This window comes from Etheostoma cragini, chromosome 17 (genome assembly GCF_013103735.1).
Source record: "Etheostoma cragini isolate CJK2018 chromosome 17, CSU_Ecrag_1.0, whole genome shotgun sequence".
NCBI classification, from domain to species: Eukaryota; Metazoa; Chordata; class Actinopteri; order Perciformes; family Percidae; genus Etheostoma; species Etheostoma cragini.
The window spans coordinates 18,499,912-18,516,183 of NC_048423.1; the positions used below are offsets into that span (position 1 = coordinate 18,499,912).

Below are 16,272 nucleotides of genomic sequence, written 5' to 3' on the forward strand. Positions count from 1 at the left end.
TGCTTCCGCAGCAGCACAGCATCTACAGGAAATGTAAGAGAATAATTTAACAGCAGGTCAGCCACCTCATTAACACTCTGCAGAGGAAAACAATTATCCACAATTATCATAGCATGTGCAATGGTGCATTGGAAAGGTACAGGCACTGTATTTTAAAAGGGTATGCGTTTAATCACTGCTGCATTATAATGAATGAATGAATGAATTGTATTTTGAAATAATCATTATTTCACATCTAGCACCGATGAAATCAAAATATTTCCTTCAGTGGATTCAGACAGCATCATCAGAGAACAGGTTTTCAGTCAGTGGTCCAGCATCCTGCCTATGGGGAGGTGGCAGGGCTACATGATGAACCACTTCACTGCTGAGCTGCAGGATCCAAACACCATATGGAGCAATAAGACTTTACAACTGACTAGCAGACATGCAAAGTTTATCTGCTTATAAGTGCCAGAACAAAAGCAGCTGAGACCAGCTGTGTGACTCTGGTCAAACTCTGTGGGACCTTTTCCCATCTCAGGTCTTGAGGGTATGTCCGGGGCTAAAGGCTGTCATTCAAGTGACTGGCTGGTGTGGAGTGCATGGCTGCAGCCTCGGGGCAGGACACCAGTCACTCACACAGCAAACACTCTCCAATCAATGTCTCTGCATGGAGCAAAAACACTGGAGCTCACTGGGCTGCAGAGGGGACAGCAGGGCTTACCAGGAGCTCCAGCGACTTGGAAGAAAACACTGCCATTATATTTGCACCTGCTGTTTTTGGTTAACTCAATTTTTCTTATTTGTATCAACTAGATTATATAACACCAAAATACTAGAAGAAAGCATATACGGTATACAAAGAGAAAGAAAACAGCAGAAAGTAAAAGATAGAAATTGCTGTGGTCTGATTTTATACTGAAAATACATGTTGAAATCCTAAACTGAGTCTTTTTCTTAGTCTTAACCACACAACACTGATGTAACGACCACCCGTATAAGTTCATATTTAAAACCCAGTATATATACAAGAAAAGGTCTGAAATGTATCCCCTTCTTCCTGATTTCATGTTGTCTTTATTTGGGAAATTGATGTCAATAAATTAATAGATACTGTACTTACCAATGCTATATAGGAGGATAAATGTAATGCCGCGCGCTGTATCAAGGGAGAGTGTGGGGATCAGTATGTGATATAAGAAGCTAAGCAGTCTGCATGAGAACATTGTATCTGGGATAAAGTTTCCATATGACAGACTATAGGTATCCTGAGACTTTGCTAATCAATAAAGACAAGGAAATGTTGTGGTTTGTAGTCACAGTATGTGGCACCACAATGCTATCTTATGGGCTTTTTTTCTGACAATAGGTGTAGCAGATCTTCAATCTGAAACAGGAGCAGAATTCAGTATTCATTACCCTTGCAGTCTAGACATTCTGATTTTGATCCTTTTGATCTTCATTAACAGTGTGATGTTTCTAATGGGCTTTGAGTTTGTCGTGCTGTCACAGTTCCTGTAAGTCACTCAGAATGAGTCAGCTAAATGCTGATATTTAAATACAACACATTATTATTGCATGCAAACACACAAAAGATATCTTTAGACCTCTGTGGTGAGTCAGTATTGATTTCATTTTCATCTCAAGAAGACGCAGCTATGCATTTCCATTGCTGGCACAGTAGCTTGGGAAAGCAATTATGGACTTGAATCTTGTTCAAGAAGGCAGATACAGGGACACAAACAACAACTTCTGTTCTTAAGACAGTTACCTAAACCACTACATTTTATTTTATTACGGCTTCTGAGCAGTGTGTAATCTGATTTCACTCTGGAGGAAGAGCACGGTGCAGGTTCATTTCATTAACTAGATGGTCATTTCATGATGTACACACTATCTGACCTGATGTTAAGGGCACACTGTTCAATGGCGTCATGTCCACAAAAATGGCAATAAATCACTCAACCCTATTGTCAATCATGTGGAAATATTATAATCCAAATGTAATATAAACCCTGTTTCAGTAGGTGAGTAGCTTATGTGTTAAATATGTAAAACATGTAACTGGCTCAGCCTATTTGAGACGGTTCGTTGTTGTTCTTTGATGAATTGGATTAGTGTAATTTCCCTGATGTTCTAATACAATGAGTGCAAGAGGTGTCGGTCCCATTAATGACACTCCTTTGTGAGCTGTGCATCTTGACCCCAATTAAAGTACTGTCACTAGGAGAGCAGATGGTACACACACACACATGCACACACACACACACACACATGCACACACACACACACACGCACACACGCACAAGTGGCCATGGCAACAGACTCATAATGGCTGGCCTGGTGTGTAGTGGAATCACTCGGCCTAATTTGTTAAGTACCACCTCAGTATATTTGATTTAATCAGTCTATTCAGTGCGCAAAACAAGTGGCATCAAATAAATCCTCATCTGCCCCACACTGACAGTGGACCAGACAGCTTCTTCAGAAACTAGGTGGTCATTTCAAGGGTTTCAGAGATGAACATTTTCATACTTATTTTGCTGTGCTTAGATCTTAGCATCATTATAATTCATTCAAATGTATGTGGATAGATTTTAGAACACTGAAAAGTAAACTAACTGATTAAGCCAAGAACATTAGGCCAGTTTTTCCCCACAGATGTTATAATAATTTTACATACCTAAGTGTTTGTTTTAAATTGAAAGCTAAGATAATGACATCTACAGAATGAAAATGGCACATATGGTCATCTTGGTTTATATTTTGAGAAAGAATTTCTTCCTGTACAGCAGGTAAGCGATGAGCACCCACAGTGCAGTTGCCCACAGGCTTTGGAAGAGCCACTCCCAATGGCTCTCCTGGAAGCGCATCTCCCAGCTGAACGGGAAGTAGAAACCCAGGAGAGAGTGGCCAACATATACAAAGATGGAGTTCATCCCTGAGGAGGAGAGGAAAATAGATAAACACAAGTTGTTATTGAACAGGACTCCTCTGTTTTAAAGCTAATTATTTATTTTTCATCGGTCACGCTACTTGCACTCACCACCTCTGCTGTGGAGATTTGGAAAACTTTGAAAACAAGTATATTTGGGAAAGCAGTGCAACATAATTTAAAATAAAGTCAGTTTACATTAGTCATCTCAAATGGCGGTCTCTAAGTCTGACCGTGAGTAAACAATTAACTGAAAGAAAGGATAGAGGACAGCTGGACCAGATCACACCAGCGATCACAACCCCGACGAAGCAATTAAACGCTTTTAGGATACTTTTGTAATATTAACCCCTGTTGAAGCAGAATCCTGCAGTATATACAGTAAGATGATGGGTACTAAATGTTTGTTACTACTGCAGCTGAACAGACAGTTGGTTTGGTTAGCGTGCAAGTTGCCCTGGAAGCAGATTCCTTGCAGTTAGCTAAAAAAATTGGAGTTCTGTATTGGCTTGCCCCGATAAACCAATTCTGTTTCCCAAATTACTTCAATCGAGACCATGAGTGCAAAGTTAGCTTAAAGCTGAAAGTTATGCCAGCGGAAACAAGCTGTTAACACAATACTGACGCATTGTTATCTTGTTAGTTGATATGGCAAACTCGTTAGCAAACAGTTGCCTATTCACACATCCAGCAGATACAGAGCAACATTAGCATTAATTTGAACTTGTGTTTCTGGCTACCTGGTGAACGCAAGTTCAATATTTGCTCTCCTTTTAGCTCTGTTTTGCTCTCCGCCAACTCGTGAGGGAAGTATCTGTCGTAGCTGCTAAATGCCCCACTATGTTCACCACCTAGTTGCTCTGTGTCTGTTTGATGCTGGGCAGGCAGTGTACAGTGGGGGTTTTAGAGCATTGTAGCTAGAAAAACATTGATGAGGAGGGTGAGACTTTACTACAAAACAGTAAAGTTACAGGCAAGAAAGCAGCTATGTGAGAATTACTACAAACAGTCCCTGTTGTCATTGTTCACCGCTTTAAAGGTCCAATATGTAATATATTTTCTGTAATAAATCCCCAAATTACCCCAAGGCGTCATTAGATATTAATGAAACATTCTGAGTTGAAATACTATCTTTTCTGACAACAATGCTAATGCCAGTATTTTCTCCCTTTGAAATTTCTATTCCGTGAGAGAATTTCTGGTTGTGTTTTGGCCTGTGTGTTGTAGAATTAGCTTCAGGCTAATTTATCATGGCTAAAGGGATGGGAATTTTATCTTACATCAACATGTGTGTACTCAGATTAACTCATACAGCTAGAGTACCCAACTTGGTTAGTCACAAAAACAACTGAGACACAGCCAGTAAAGTAAACCCAACTGGCCCTGGCTGATGCCGCCATGCTAACCCTGCTAACTGCTAACGTTACCGGAGGCGCAGGCAAGCGGGCTAAGGTTGTTTGCAGCATGTAGCCTGTTCAACAGCCGTGACTGACAAAGGTAACGTTTTTTTTAAGCTAAGAGAGGAGGGTTAAAATTGTATTTTAAATTTGTAATGCAGTAACTATTTTAAACACTAGCTGTCAGTATTACATACTGCACCTTTAAGAAATTAATTGTACAGTATATATGTACAGTACCTGGGTATATGAATGGCTGTCCACCCCACCAGCCCTTGACATCAGTGACAAAGTACATGCCTCCCAGCAGCAGGAAGGAGAAACAGCCCGTACACATCACATAGGACAACGACCTGGAGAAACAGACCATCAGCAACACTTTACAACATCAACTTTTTACCCTGTACATCTGGGCATCACTAAAATGTTAGTGGTGCGGTGAGAACAAGGGTGTAAAAACACTAAGTCCATCAATCCTGTACTGCAGATAAATAACACCCAGGGGTCTTGAGCCAATCCAGCAAACTGCGGGACAGTTTGCTGGATTGGTCTAAAGCATCAGCAGTGGATCCTTGGCACGTGCCCCGTGGAGCCATGCCAGCCAGCCGTGTCCCTGTCTGTTCCTAAGTGCAAGAATGTTTGATGTAATATCATCTGACATAAAATGGCTGCCTCCTGGAGCCTCCTTGCAATGGGCTGTTTTTTTGTTTTTTTTAATCTCAACTGAAGTGGGGCCAAAAAGGACTCTTAGCTGGGAGTTAATTACTTCTAGACATCCAGGCAGGGCCTCGTACTCAAGAGCTCAATAACCTGTGTATTATGAACTGCCTATAAAAGCCAGGCAGGTAATGGCAAGGGATGAGCACAGCGTTAGCGGGGCCCCCTGTGGAACATCATGAAGAATTTGCTTACACATCAGAGATGAAATGGTATTCTTCCTGCTGCAACATTAAAATGATTCACATCATATTAACGGGAATGTGGGAGTGGAACAAATGCACAGGTCATAAAGTAATTTATGTTTGAGGTAGTAATCGCACTGCATTTCATGCAAAACCATTACGAGCATTAATCAAGATGCCCTGCCTTGTTTTATCAAAAAGGCATGTGATAGTTTGGGAGCGGTTAGACTACACTGGTTATATAGATGCCTTTTCCAGAGACTGATCCCATTCCATCACACAGAGCTGGTTAATGTGTTAAAAGTGAGTAGAGAGGATAAAGCATCCTTTATTTTCCTGGCCGTAAGGAAGAGTGATCATGTTGGGAGGATGTATGACCGCTCCACCTCGCACTTCCAACAGAGCGGGTGATTATTTACAGGGGTAGCTGTCATTAGAGGTAAGTAAATGTGTTTTTTAGCAGCCTTGATTTGTACCTGTTGGAAACCCATCCTTTCTTTTGTGAGGAAAAGCGGCTGGATTTAGAGGGCCAGGAAGCACTTACCAAAGGTTTTTATTGACAGGTATAAATCCTCCGTCTCGTGTGCACTTAGAAAGGATGGCTGCAGAGATTCCCTAAGGGTGGAAATGAAACAGATTCAAATCGATGGAGGGAGATAAAGCAAGCAGTATTGGGCCGCTAAAAGGTGAGGGAAACAGAATCAAGCCAGTCAGGCAGATTAACAGATTATCTGAAAGTCAGATGAACAAGGTCCATCAAGTCACACTCACACACAATATTGGACTGAAAACACTGCAATTTGATCATCCACACTGGAATGTTGTGCTCCTCAAAGACAGCCACCTGCAGAGTCACACCCATTTAAATTAGACTCCACAACCTTATTAACCAAGATCCAGAGAAATGTTGTATGATCTCATGAACTCTTCATCAATAATAGCTTTTATTGTCTTATCTGTTTACCTGTACATATGATTTACATTACACACGTGGGGAAGCAATTTGGGCTTCAGAGAGAAACCCATGGCAGTGGATCAGAATCAAAACATGCTTGTTAGGTGGATATCCATCATGTGTATAGATGACAGAATCGATGGTGTGGAAATAGCCTAGCTGGGGTTGGATTGAGTCTCCAGGCTATCCAGGCAGCAGGATGTGGGACGGGGCTGGTATGTGGGGCAATCGCTCAATTTCAATCTCTCACTTCTGGAGCTGATCGTTGGGACTTTAATTAACAGGGGCTGTTGTCTATTAGGAGGAAGATGCATGATCGCCCCTGAATATCAATCCAAAGCAGAAATCCCACCACAGTGAACTGTGGTGTAAAACCTGGCTCGTAGTTTACAGTATCAACACTTTCAGGTTCTTTGTGAACCTCCTGTGCATAATATGAATCCTGTGGTTGGGTGCCTGCAGAAATGAGCTCCCTCCTATCCTGCTAATGTCAAGAGCACATGTCTGAAACAAGAGGCAGCCTCCCGTCTGAGGCAGAATCGTATTAGAAAAGTCAATAGGAAGAGCAGGCCAATCACTAAAACTAATTTAGCTTCCTATGGTGGTGAAAACATTTTTGTGGAACTATAAATAGATTTAGCTGATGTAGCCACTGGGATTACATAAAAAACCAAAGCAAATATAAATATACAGCAGAACACGTGTGACAACCATATGCTGTTTTTATACTTTATACATGGCCTGCATCTATTCCCAGAATCAATAAACCATTGCATTGTGAGAAAATCTATTTTTTGTTATTCTCTATTTCAGTTACAGGATTTTAAGTCCTTGTATTGATCCATCACTAAACACAGTATGCTCCTGTATTTAACGTCTCTAACATTGTAATCTTGAGTAGAATCCACATCATATCTATGTAGCATCAACCGGTGAACCGTGAGATGCAGTGGAAAACATAAAAGCCTGCTGTATATTTATTTCCTCATGTGTTACTTTATCACTCTGTGCCTGTGGGAAAAGCCAAATGGATCTAATTTATTTCACCTCCCTCCAGTCACTTGCTCCACAATGATAGTCAATACGATTCAACACCAGGAGACATAATGGGGAGATTTGTCATTTAAGAATTGAGGTTAATGAAATTCAATTCTCGCAACAGAATTTCAATTAATTCTAAAGTATATGAGCAGGACTCTTTCTGATTCACAAACACAAAAGACCCATTCCTCTGACTTCTTATATTGGATATGGTACTTTTAAATTGGACCTATTACAACCTTATTAGTAATATACTGTTGTTGTATTGTGTACAACATTTGCAACGTTTTTGCAATTGCTATTTTTAGCCATGTGGTCTGTCCACCACTGGTCCAGACTGAAATATCTCAACAACTATTTCATGGATTATTGTGAAATGTACCTGAAACCTACCCCTTGCAAAAGCACAATTTGAATTTGATCAGCGAGTTACTCTGGCATTGCCAAATGCTGGTCAGTAACTATATCCTTGTAGCCGAGCTGCACCAATCACATTGGTGTATCTGATATAGGCGGGCCAGAGGCGAGCTAAACAGAGGACAGTTTAATCTACCAGTTTGTGTTGTAGCTAGCTAAGCTTTTGGGGCTCTGGACACGTCACGCTGTGTGTTGTTGTGATTGGTCTTAGTGTCATCCAATTGCGTGCAGTGAGATTTCAAATCCACGCTTGGTGCCGCACCTCGGGATGGGCGACTTTCATTACTTGATGCCAGACCCTTAATCTTTTGGATTTGGGTCTGGATTTCAAGGCCATCTCAAACCAACAAGTTGACACTTGCTTTTTGTGAAGTCTTGACAACTACTGAATTGAGTGCCAGAAAATATGGTGCAGATGTTCATGGTTCCCAGGTGATGAATCTTAAAAACAATGGTGAGCTTCTGACTTTTCCTCTAACGTCACCATGAGGTCAACATTTGTAGTTTTCAGTGTTACATCTAAGGGATGGGCTGCCATTCAATTTAGTAACACTGTGGTCTATAACAAAATATCTGCTAAACGTATGACATTGCCATTAGCCTCAGCTGTACTTTGTATTTATTGCTAGTTCAAAGCATGACTGTAAACAACAATGTAACTTCAAACTTTTTGGACAAGATCTGTTTCTGTGCATTTTCATCTAGCTGTGTCTACTGGCTCCTACTTTTCATCCCGCACATTTCAATTTCACTGGCTGAGTGATACAGCTCCTCCAACTCCATCAACGCTTCAGGTCACGGCAGTGCCCGTTCAGGATGTCTGCCTCCACAGCATGCAGGCTCCTACTAACCCTGTTTTGCAAACTAGTAAACATCTCTGCAGCATCTCACTGTATGTACATACAAACAGTGGTGAAGCACAGTTCAGAAAAGCCTGACAAGTCTACGTGGATATCTTTCAATTTCGTTTGAGCAGACTAACAGCCTCCTGTCACAGGTTTAGAAATGCAAAACGGACAGTATCGTATAACACTTGGCTTCTCCCTGCGGGACACATTCCCCCTCTAAATGAAATAGCGGCCAGCTTGCCTCTTCTTGTGTTTTGAGACCACCCAGAATGAACACAGATCCAAAACAAATATGACCTCAAATGCTATCCAAGCAAATCCATTAAGAAACATATCTTTTTATTTTGGATTTGAATGGACTTCAATCTATTTCTGTTACACCATTTTATCCATGTGTGAATGTCTTTAAATGTTTGCTGAGATTTAGCGTGAGGGTATACAGTATGAATTTAACGTGCTGTTCATCAGATGCTACTGATTGCAGTATACAATCTAAAACCACATTCGAGGCACACAGGCAATGAGAGACAGTATCCCCCTGAGGCACTGGATACTTATGTCTGCCCGGAAACACAGCCACACATGGATGTTGTTTAATTGTACTGAGATTACACACATGTCCTCTACTAAGTCCTACTAATGAATGGCTTGGACGGTTTGAATAAAACCGACAGACTTCACCTGGAAGGCAAAGTAAAAAAGCCAGACCATAAAAGTGCTCAGCTCTGTGTGAGTCATCGATGCAGAATGATGTTTTAAGTGATTTGTTGTCTTGGTTTTAAATTATCAATGGACTTTTATGCTCATTTACTTCACCATCTGTGTTCAAAACCTCCACATGATGTAACGTACCAGGATCACGGCCCACACAAGGAATCGACAGAGGATGCGGACGTTCGCCCCCCTGTAGAAAATGATAATTTTCCCCGCCTGTGGAGAAAGAGACAGAGAAAAGCACAGACACTGCAGCTCATTCAATCCCACATTTAATGAAAAATACCATGTAAACACCAACCACCGGTGTGTACATGTATTCGCCCTTGGGTAACCAAATAGGCCTGGGATGTTGGTGTCAATGCCGTGTCCCTGACGTGGCGGTCACATTTCTCCCGTCCTGTAGAGCCAGATGTGGTGTGTAAGTCATCCACACCCTCTGATAATTTGGTGATGATAAATATGTTTCAGCTGAGGACATTAGCATGGGTGAGCACAGAGGAGGGCAGCGGACACCTGGTGTGTCGTCTAAGACTCGATGACTGAAGGGCTCAGTGCTAACCGCCCACAGGGAATTGAGCAATGCGCTTGCTTTTGCATGGCTACTTCCCATAACACAAATGGTTAGAAGTGACACAGTCGCCATCAGAGGCTCAGGTCTAAAGATCAAAAGCTGTCTCCTCTTTTTTTGACAACATTTTGTAATTAAAGGAGGGCAGCTGTGCACTTACAATAAGGCGGGAAAGAGTCTTTCACATAACCTTCATTTAAGTACAGGGTAAACTGCAGTCTCACTTCCTAATATACTTTCTTATTAATGTCTTATAATTGGCAAAAACTAGCACTGATCTTTTAGGTAAAGAAGCGCTGCCAGAGACATTTGAAATGGTCCCTGTTCAATCACAAATATGAATGTGAAACGGAGTAAATGCAAGAAATTCCAATTAATGGGATAGTTCAGATTTCTTGTTCTGGTGTTGTAGGATGTCAATTAGTCAATGCATACATGTTTTAAAGTGTTAGTTTGGATTCTCCAAATAACACTAACGAACTAACTAACTAATTAACTAATTAACTAACTAACTAACTAACAGATCGAGGCAGTGGTACTCCTGCCTGCTTCTCCAAACTGGCGACGTGCTGACCGCCATTTACTATAGGTAAAACACAGACAAAGTACCTCATACAATCCCACTTCAAAAAGTCCAAACTTTCCCTTTAAGTTCTTAGTTCACATGGTTCTGACTGGTTTCTGTTTCTAAAAACTATTGATTGCAACATATATATCAATTTTCTGCATTTGATCAGTAAGCCTTCACTAAATCAGTAAAGTAAAGAAGCTGCTGTTTTCAGCCAATCAGAGGCCAGTTTTGTGAGGAGCGATCACTAAAATCACGGAAAACATGCTTTATTTTCTCACTTACTTCTAGTAGTATCTAGGATTTTTAAACCCGCTGAGATTCTAAAATGTCAAATTTCCGCCATCCATTCAAATACAAAGAAGGTGAATTGAATTTTGTTTGCTTAAAGTAAAAAAGACATAAATGAAACACTAAACTAACATATCTTTCCAGAAACTGTTCCAGGTAACTTGTTGGCAACAGTTTTCTTGTAATTAACATTTTTGGTATGGAAATAGTGAAGTCTGTGATTGACCCTTACGGACTGTAACTGTTAATGGATGGACAGATTTTTTTGAGAGTTCTTTAAATGGGAATTTAAAACGACAGCAACAGCAGCACTTTAATTTTAGAAATACTCTTGTACAACTTGTTGAATCATACAGGAGAAATAAATGATCCATCTTACCTGCATCCCCAGGAATCCCATGGCAATGGAGTTGATTGTACCTAGAACCCCCTCTGGGTCAAAGGGCTGTGTGGTCTGATATATTTCCTAAAAAAAAAAGATAAAAGGACCAGCAAGGTTGTTTTAATTCCACCTGCAAAGTTTTGAGACAGATGGGTAAAGTAATGAATGGTGTGTGAGAAACAGATCTTACTTTGCATGTGGGGTATCTGAACATGTTATCCCCAAACATCCATCTATCAATGTATCCTGCTGCGCCTCCAGTGCAGTTTGGGTAAAGACCATTATCACCGATTCCGCCAGCTCCCAAATACCCTCTGATAGCAAACAATATAGTATACTCGGTATTCAACAAATATTACATTTTAAATTTAGTTTTTAATGCTAGGCTCCAAAATAAAATCAATGCTAGTGCTTCCATTTCAACTCATACTATCCTAACACTGATGCCATGCAGGGTCACAAAAATGGGGAAAACACACACACACACACACACAGACACACACAAAGCAACACTGCACAGAAGACACAGAGCGAGGAAGATGGATCCTCTGCCTCCGCTCCTCTTTCTGCACATGACAGACTGAGATTGGCTAATTATGCCCTCTGAAGCATCCACCACAGACCCATAAATCACAGCAGTTCATAACACCAGCAACACAAAGTGCACACTAACACCTTTGCTGCAGTGAAACAGCCCTAACTGGATATTATCCCAGCATGGAGAGATTTACACTTCTAGCATATGTGTATAGTGGATTGATGAGTGGATAGGACTTGGTTACATCCTTGGATTTACGTGGGGCAGTTGGGTACAGGCATGAGCAAAGTGATGCAAAGCCACAGAGTCTCCAGCAGGATGATTATCAGCCACTGTGGCCAATAAAGGACCACATCTTGGACGGGTTTCCACCAGTGATTCTGTATCACACAGCACACAAATCTTGTTAATGTTAAATATTCTACAGGTACAGAACGGCTCATCTTTCAACAGGAAACTTACTTTGGTATACGTAATCCCAGCAGTACAAAAAACACTTAATGACAAATATGGACCCAGGAATCCAAGGTGCACAGAGCGAATTAGCCGTTTAAAAATGCGCTGTTTCAGACAAGACTTTCCTGGTGTGTAATGACAGACTTAAGTGAACTTGACAGTGCTGCTCACCGCTCTCAGTGGGATTTCTTTCAGGCCCCAGAAAGTCTGCAGGAGAGACAGAACAAAGTAGGTGAAGCCCAGACGCTGCAGCACTCCAGGGATCCTCAGCCAGGACCAGGACACTGAAACAGAGTCAACAACAGACAGCATGAAGACTCATGCATGCCTTGATACCCAATGATGAGTATGTGAGCTTCCATACAACTCAGGCACAGGCACAGATAAACCTCAGTGGCGTAAACTATTCCTGCTGGTTAAGGCAAATTATTAACCAGGAAATTGATAGTAGCGGACAAGAGAAGCTCTTCTCAATCATTCCACTACAGTACTACTACTTCCTGAAGGAGCATGATGGACAGCACTGCACACTGGGAAAGGGTGTCAGCCTTCAGGATACGGACATGTCAAGAACGTGGGAAGTTAATCAAAGATTCCCTGTTATCTCTTTGTCTCCTCATATTGGGGAGGAAAAGATTGGTTTATGGTTGAGAGATTGATGGTAACTACACATTAGTTAATTGAAAACCTCTTTGCCACACAAAGTGCTGTGAAAACAGTGTAATCCCAATCATTGATCCGGACAAATCAAATAAGGGGCGGAAATCTCTTCTTTCACAGGAAAAGGGGAAGCTCTTACTTATGACATCTTTGTTAAATCTACAAGTTACACCCCCACCCAGATAAGTGACTGTATCTGTCCCCCCACAACATTGTCACTTTGTTTTAACGTGAACTACAGGAAACTGCAGCATCTTGTTTCACTTTCAACTTATGTAGGTTTTTTGTTTGTGAAATTGAGATCCCTTTTGACGTTCAATAACATTTAAGAAGTGAAAGCTCTGCTGTCTACTTCCCATCTCCGAGCACTTTCAGTGATAGATTGAACAAAATAATGATTCTATGTACAAGTGAGCAGAATGGAATAAAGCCATCTGAAAGTAGAGCAAATAGCTGAACCAAAAACTTTTCAAACAGAGGGCTTTTCTCATTTGAACAACCTCGGACTTTCTGACCTCATCTTCATCTGACTGATCTTTTCTCGTCACCATCCAAAAAGACATTTCAACATTGAAGAATAAAAAAGAGAAAAGGCCATGTTTTTATCTTGGTGAAATTTGAGTTTATCTAATGTCAGCTTAATCCATTAAATCAAGTGATTTCACAACCATCTAACCAACAAAGCAGTGCGTACAGTACTTCTTTTATTGAAGTGACAAAATATGAAATGAAATCAAACCAAATTTGGAGCTTAGATGTCACTGCTTTGATGAGGATTTGGACATTTAACCGTAGCAGCGTTTATTTGAAATGACTCATAGTTTCTAAAAAAGGTTAACACCTTCTTCTTTCTTGTCTGACATTGAAACTGTTTAACATATTGAGCCAATATGACTCCATTCTCTTATTAGATCAAACGCTGCGCCTCAACTGCCGAGGACGTCCTTAAAGACGGAGGGCAAAGCTGCAGTTTATGGTAAAAGTCAGTGTGCAGCTCCAGCAGCAGCCCCTTTAGCAGCTGCATAGAGCTGAAAAGTGTAACACTATCTGTTTGTAATTGTCCATTACCGCAGTGGTTGTTTTTGCTCAATCTGCCTCTGTTAAAAGTCCCCTGGTGCTGGATTTTGAGACTGCACAAAGAATAACAATATTGTTGTTAACCTAGTTACGCAGACATCTACCCAGGAAAGTCCATTAGCACTGGGGATGGCTAATGTGTGAAGGGAGCCCTGTGCATCCCCAGGTGGACGAGGAAATGGGGATTTTCAACCTGCTTCCCCTCCGTTAACTCCGACACAGCTCTTCAACTGTGGCTTTAATCCCACATCTTGATCTAAACACATCTAAAAACAAAGCTTATAGTATGTGCATAATATGAACATAAAAAAATATAAGCTGTATATTATTTCTATCTCATATGACATTAGGGCAGCAGCTAGTGATTATTTTCCTAATCAATTAGCCTGCTGATCATTTCTTCAATATGTAGAATATTCATTTAGTCAATAAAACGGTAAAAAATGTGCATAATAATTTTCTTGAAGCCAAGCTAATATTAATGATAATAACTTTATTTGTATAGCACCTTCAAAAACTGTGTTTACAAAGTGCTTTGACAGACAAAGCAAGGCAAAAGCAGGACATCCAGATATCAATATAACAGAGAGCTAAACAAGGATGTGCTTGTTCTATTCTTTTTTTAAATGTCTTGATTTGTCCCAAGTATATTCAGTTTACAAAAATGCTAAGACAAGATTGTTTTTCTTTTTTTAAATGACTGAAACAATTAGTCGATTATCAAAATAGTCGCTGATTCATTTTCTGTGGATTGAATAATTGAAAAATGTATTGAAAATACTTCTTATAGAATCTGCGTCAAACTTTTTTGATGTTACATAATATAATCACAAATGTAGTTTGTTTTACCTACCTTCATTTTGCTGACTAACAGGTACACTAACACAAGAAAAGCCTCATTCTGTTCTCTGATGGTGCTAATGATTTAAAGTGCTGTAGATGTAACAAGTGGACATATTATTAGACATACCAGCGTCTGGTTTAACTGTACAGAACACGCACATCCACATACAACGTATTTTACCCATTTACAATTGTGCGCTCCTGTACATATTTTGCACTTACATGGTCCGTCTCTTGGAGAGTAGTTGATAAAGCAGAAGCCGAGCATCAGGAGGACGACTGTTCTCCAGGTGATTTTGCGCAGCAGCTGCTGGCGGCTAACTCCTCTCCTCTGCATGGATCTGAAAGCCAACACCACTGAAGTCCCAATGATAAAAACAAACCTGGAAGAAACCACAGTATTACAGTGTTAAACAAAGTGTTGTACAGAGTTTTGCATATGTGTAACTGTTGTAACAAACCTACCATGGCATAACAAGATCTCCCACAGTTAGGCCTGCAAAAAATCCAGAGGCATACATTAATATCAATAGATACAGATCTTTAGATATTTGATGCCATTATACAGAGTTCACACAGTTCTTGCCCTTTTCTAATCTCTGCAATCCAAAACGACTAGGAGGTAAATTGGGAACACTGTTATGTCCATAAAGTTCTGCTTCAGTCATTAACTTTCCATTATGAAAAGGTGAATACATGTCTACACTCCTGTGACAGCAGCGAAGAGAAGATTAATCAAACCACCCCTGAAATCAATATACCCTTGTAGATGTGGCAAAGAAGCTATTATGAGATTTAAATTGAGAAAACCCTTAAACAATGAAATTGATTTCATAAAAGTTCTAGCAACATTTTTGCTTTAAAAAAAACAACTTGTATTTACATCAGGAGAAGGGACTCAGCATTCTTTAACCTTTTGAAAACCAGTGCTACAGGAGGTGAGTACTACTCATTCACTGCCCTCCTCCCATATTCTGCCAGCTTCCAATTAAACACTCATCACTCCTCCTTCCTGTCTCCCCCTGGTTGTTAATAAAATAATAAAAATCTATGGATTGTGCCTTTGATTTGGCTCATACGAGGAATGGCATCCTGTGTGTTTGGTCTGAGACCGCATTCATCATAATTAGTGACAACAGGTCAGAAAATGCTGCAGTCATGATGAGGAGAACACTGCCATTGAATGATGGCCTTGAGTTCATACATTCATTTTATATCTGGCTTAATGTGAAAGAAGGCCTGCAGTAAGTATCTCCTCCGTCCATATTACAGACTGAGCACTGTGAGCCGTTGGTCCTTTCAGCTATTAAATCTACTCGAATAGCAGAAATTGTGCATGTCTTATACTTTACTTAACCATTCCATGGTGCATGTTGAAAGAACCAGTAGCCTCCTCCACCATAGTTCACAAACACCATCACTGTCAGAGCAAACCTACAAAGACACTACAATGAGTAAGCACAATTATTCACTGTTGGGTAAATCAGTTATAATTGGATTAAACGTCATGCAGTAGAGGGAATGATGGAAATATGGGTTAAAACTTGTATAACTATTGTATAGCATAACACATTAGTATCAAACACTTTTCTTACCATATGACTGACACATCTGATACTATATTAAAATTTGAATTAAAGTCAAAGACGCGGAGGAAGGGCGTTTTATTCTGTCACATTCTAAATGCACAGTAAT

The 16,272-nt window shown here is 40.4% G+C and overlaps 1 protein-coding gene across 3 annotated transcripts in view; it reads right to left on the bottom strand.

Annotated features, from left to right (window-relative positions):
* Positions 1 to 1,039: 1,039 nt before the first annotated feature.
* The window catches only part of si:dkey-192p21.6 (uncharacterized protein LOC565246 homolog), a 30,920-nt gene continuing 15,687 nt past the window's right edge, over positions 1,040 to 16,272 (bottom strand). For 2 of the 3 annotated variants that reach the window (XM_034897639.1, XM_034897637.1), the window contains exons 8-18: positions 15,935 to 16,011; positions 15,043 to 15,073; positions 14,800 to 14,960; positions 12,169 to 12,281; positions 11,800 to 11,921; positions 11,194 to 11,317; positions 11,001 to 11,087; positions 9,330 to 9,407; positions 5,761 to 5,831; positions 4,555 to 4,667; positions 1,040 to 2,923 (exon numbers count right to left, since the gene is read on the bottom strand). In XM_034897639.1, the coding sequence (XP_034753530.1) occupies positions 2,742 to 2,923; positions 4,555 to 4,667; positions 5,761 to 5,831; positions 9,330 to 9,407; positions 11,001 to 11,087; positions 11,194 to 11,317; positions 11,800 to 11,921; positions 12,169 to 12,281; positions 14,800 to 14,960; positions 15,043 to 15,073; positions 15,935 to 16,011 (1,159 nt within the window). In that variant the 3' untranslated portion in view covers positions 1,040 to 2,741. Of the gene's footprint in view, positions 2,924 to 4,554; positions 4,668 to 5,760; positions 5,832 to 9,329; positions 9,408 to 11,000; positions 11,088 to 11,193; positions 11,318 to 11,785; positions 11,922 to 12,168; positions 12,282 to 14,799; positions 14,961 to 15,042; positions 15,074 to 15,934; positions 16,012 to 16,272 lie in introns of all 3 variants that reach the window. The other variant, XM_034897638.1, reaches the window with a different exon arrangement.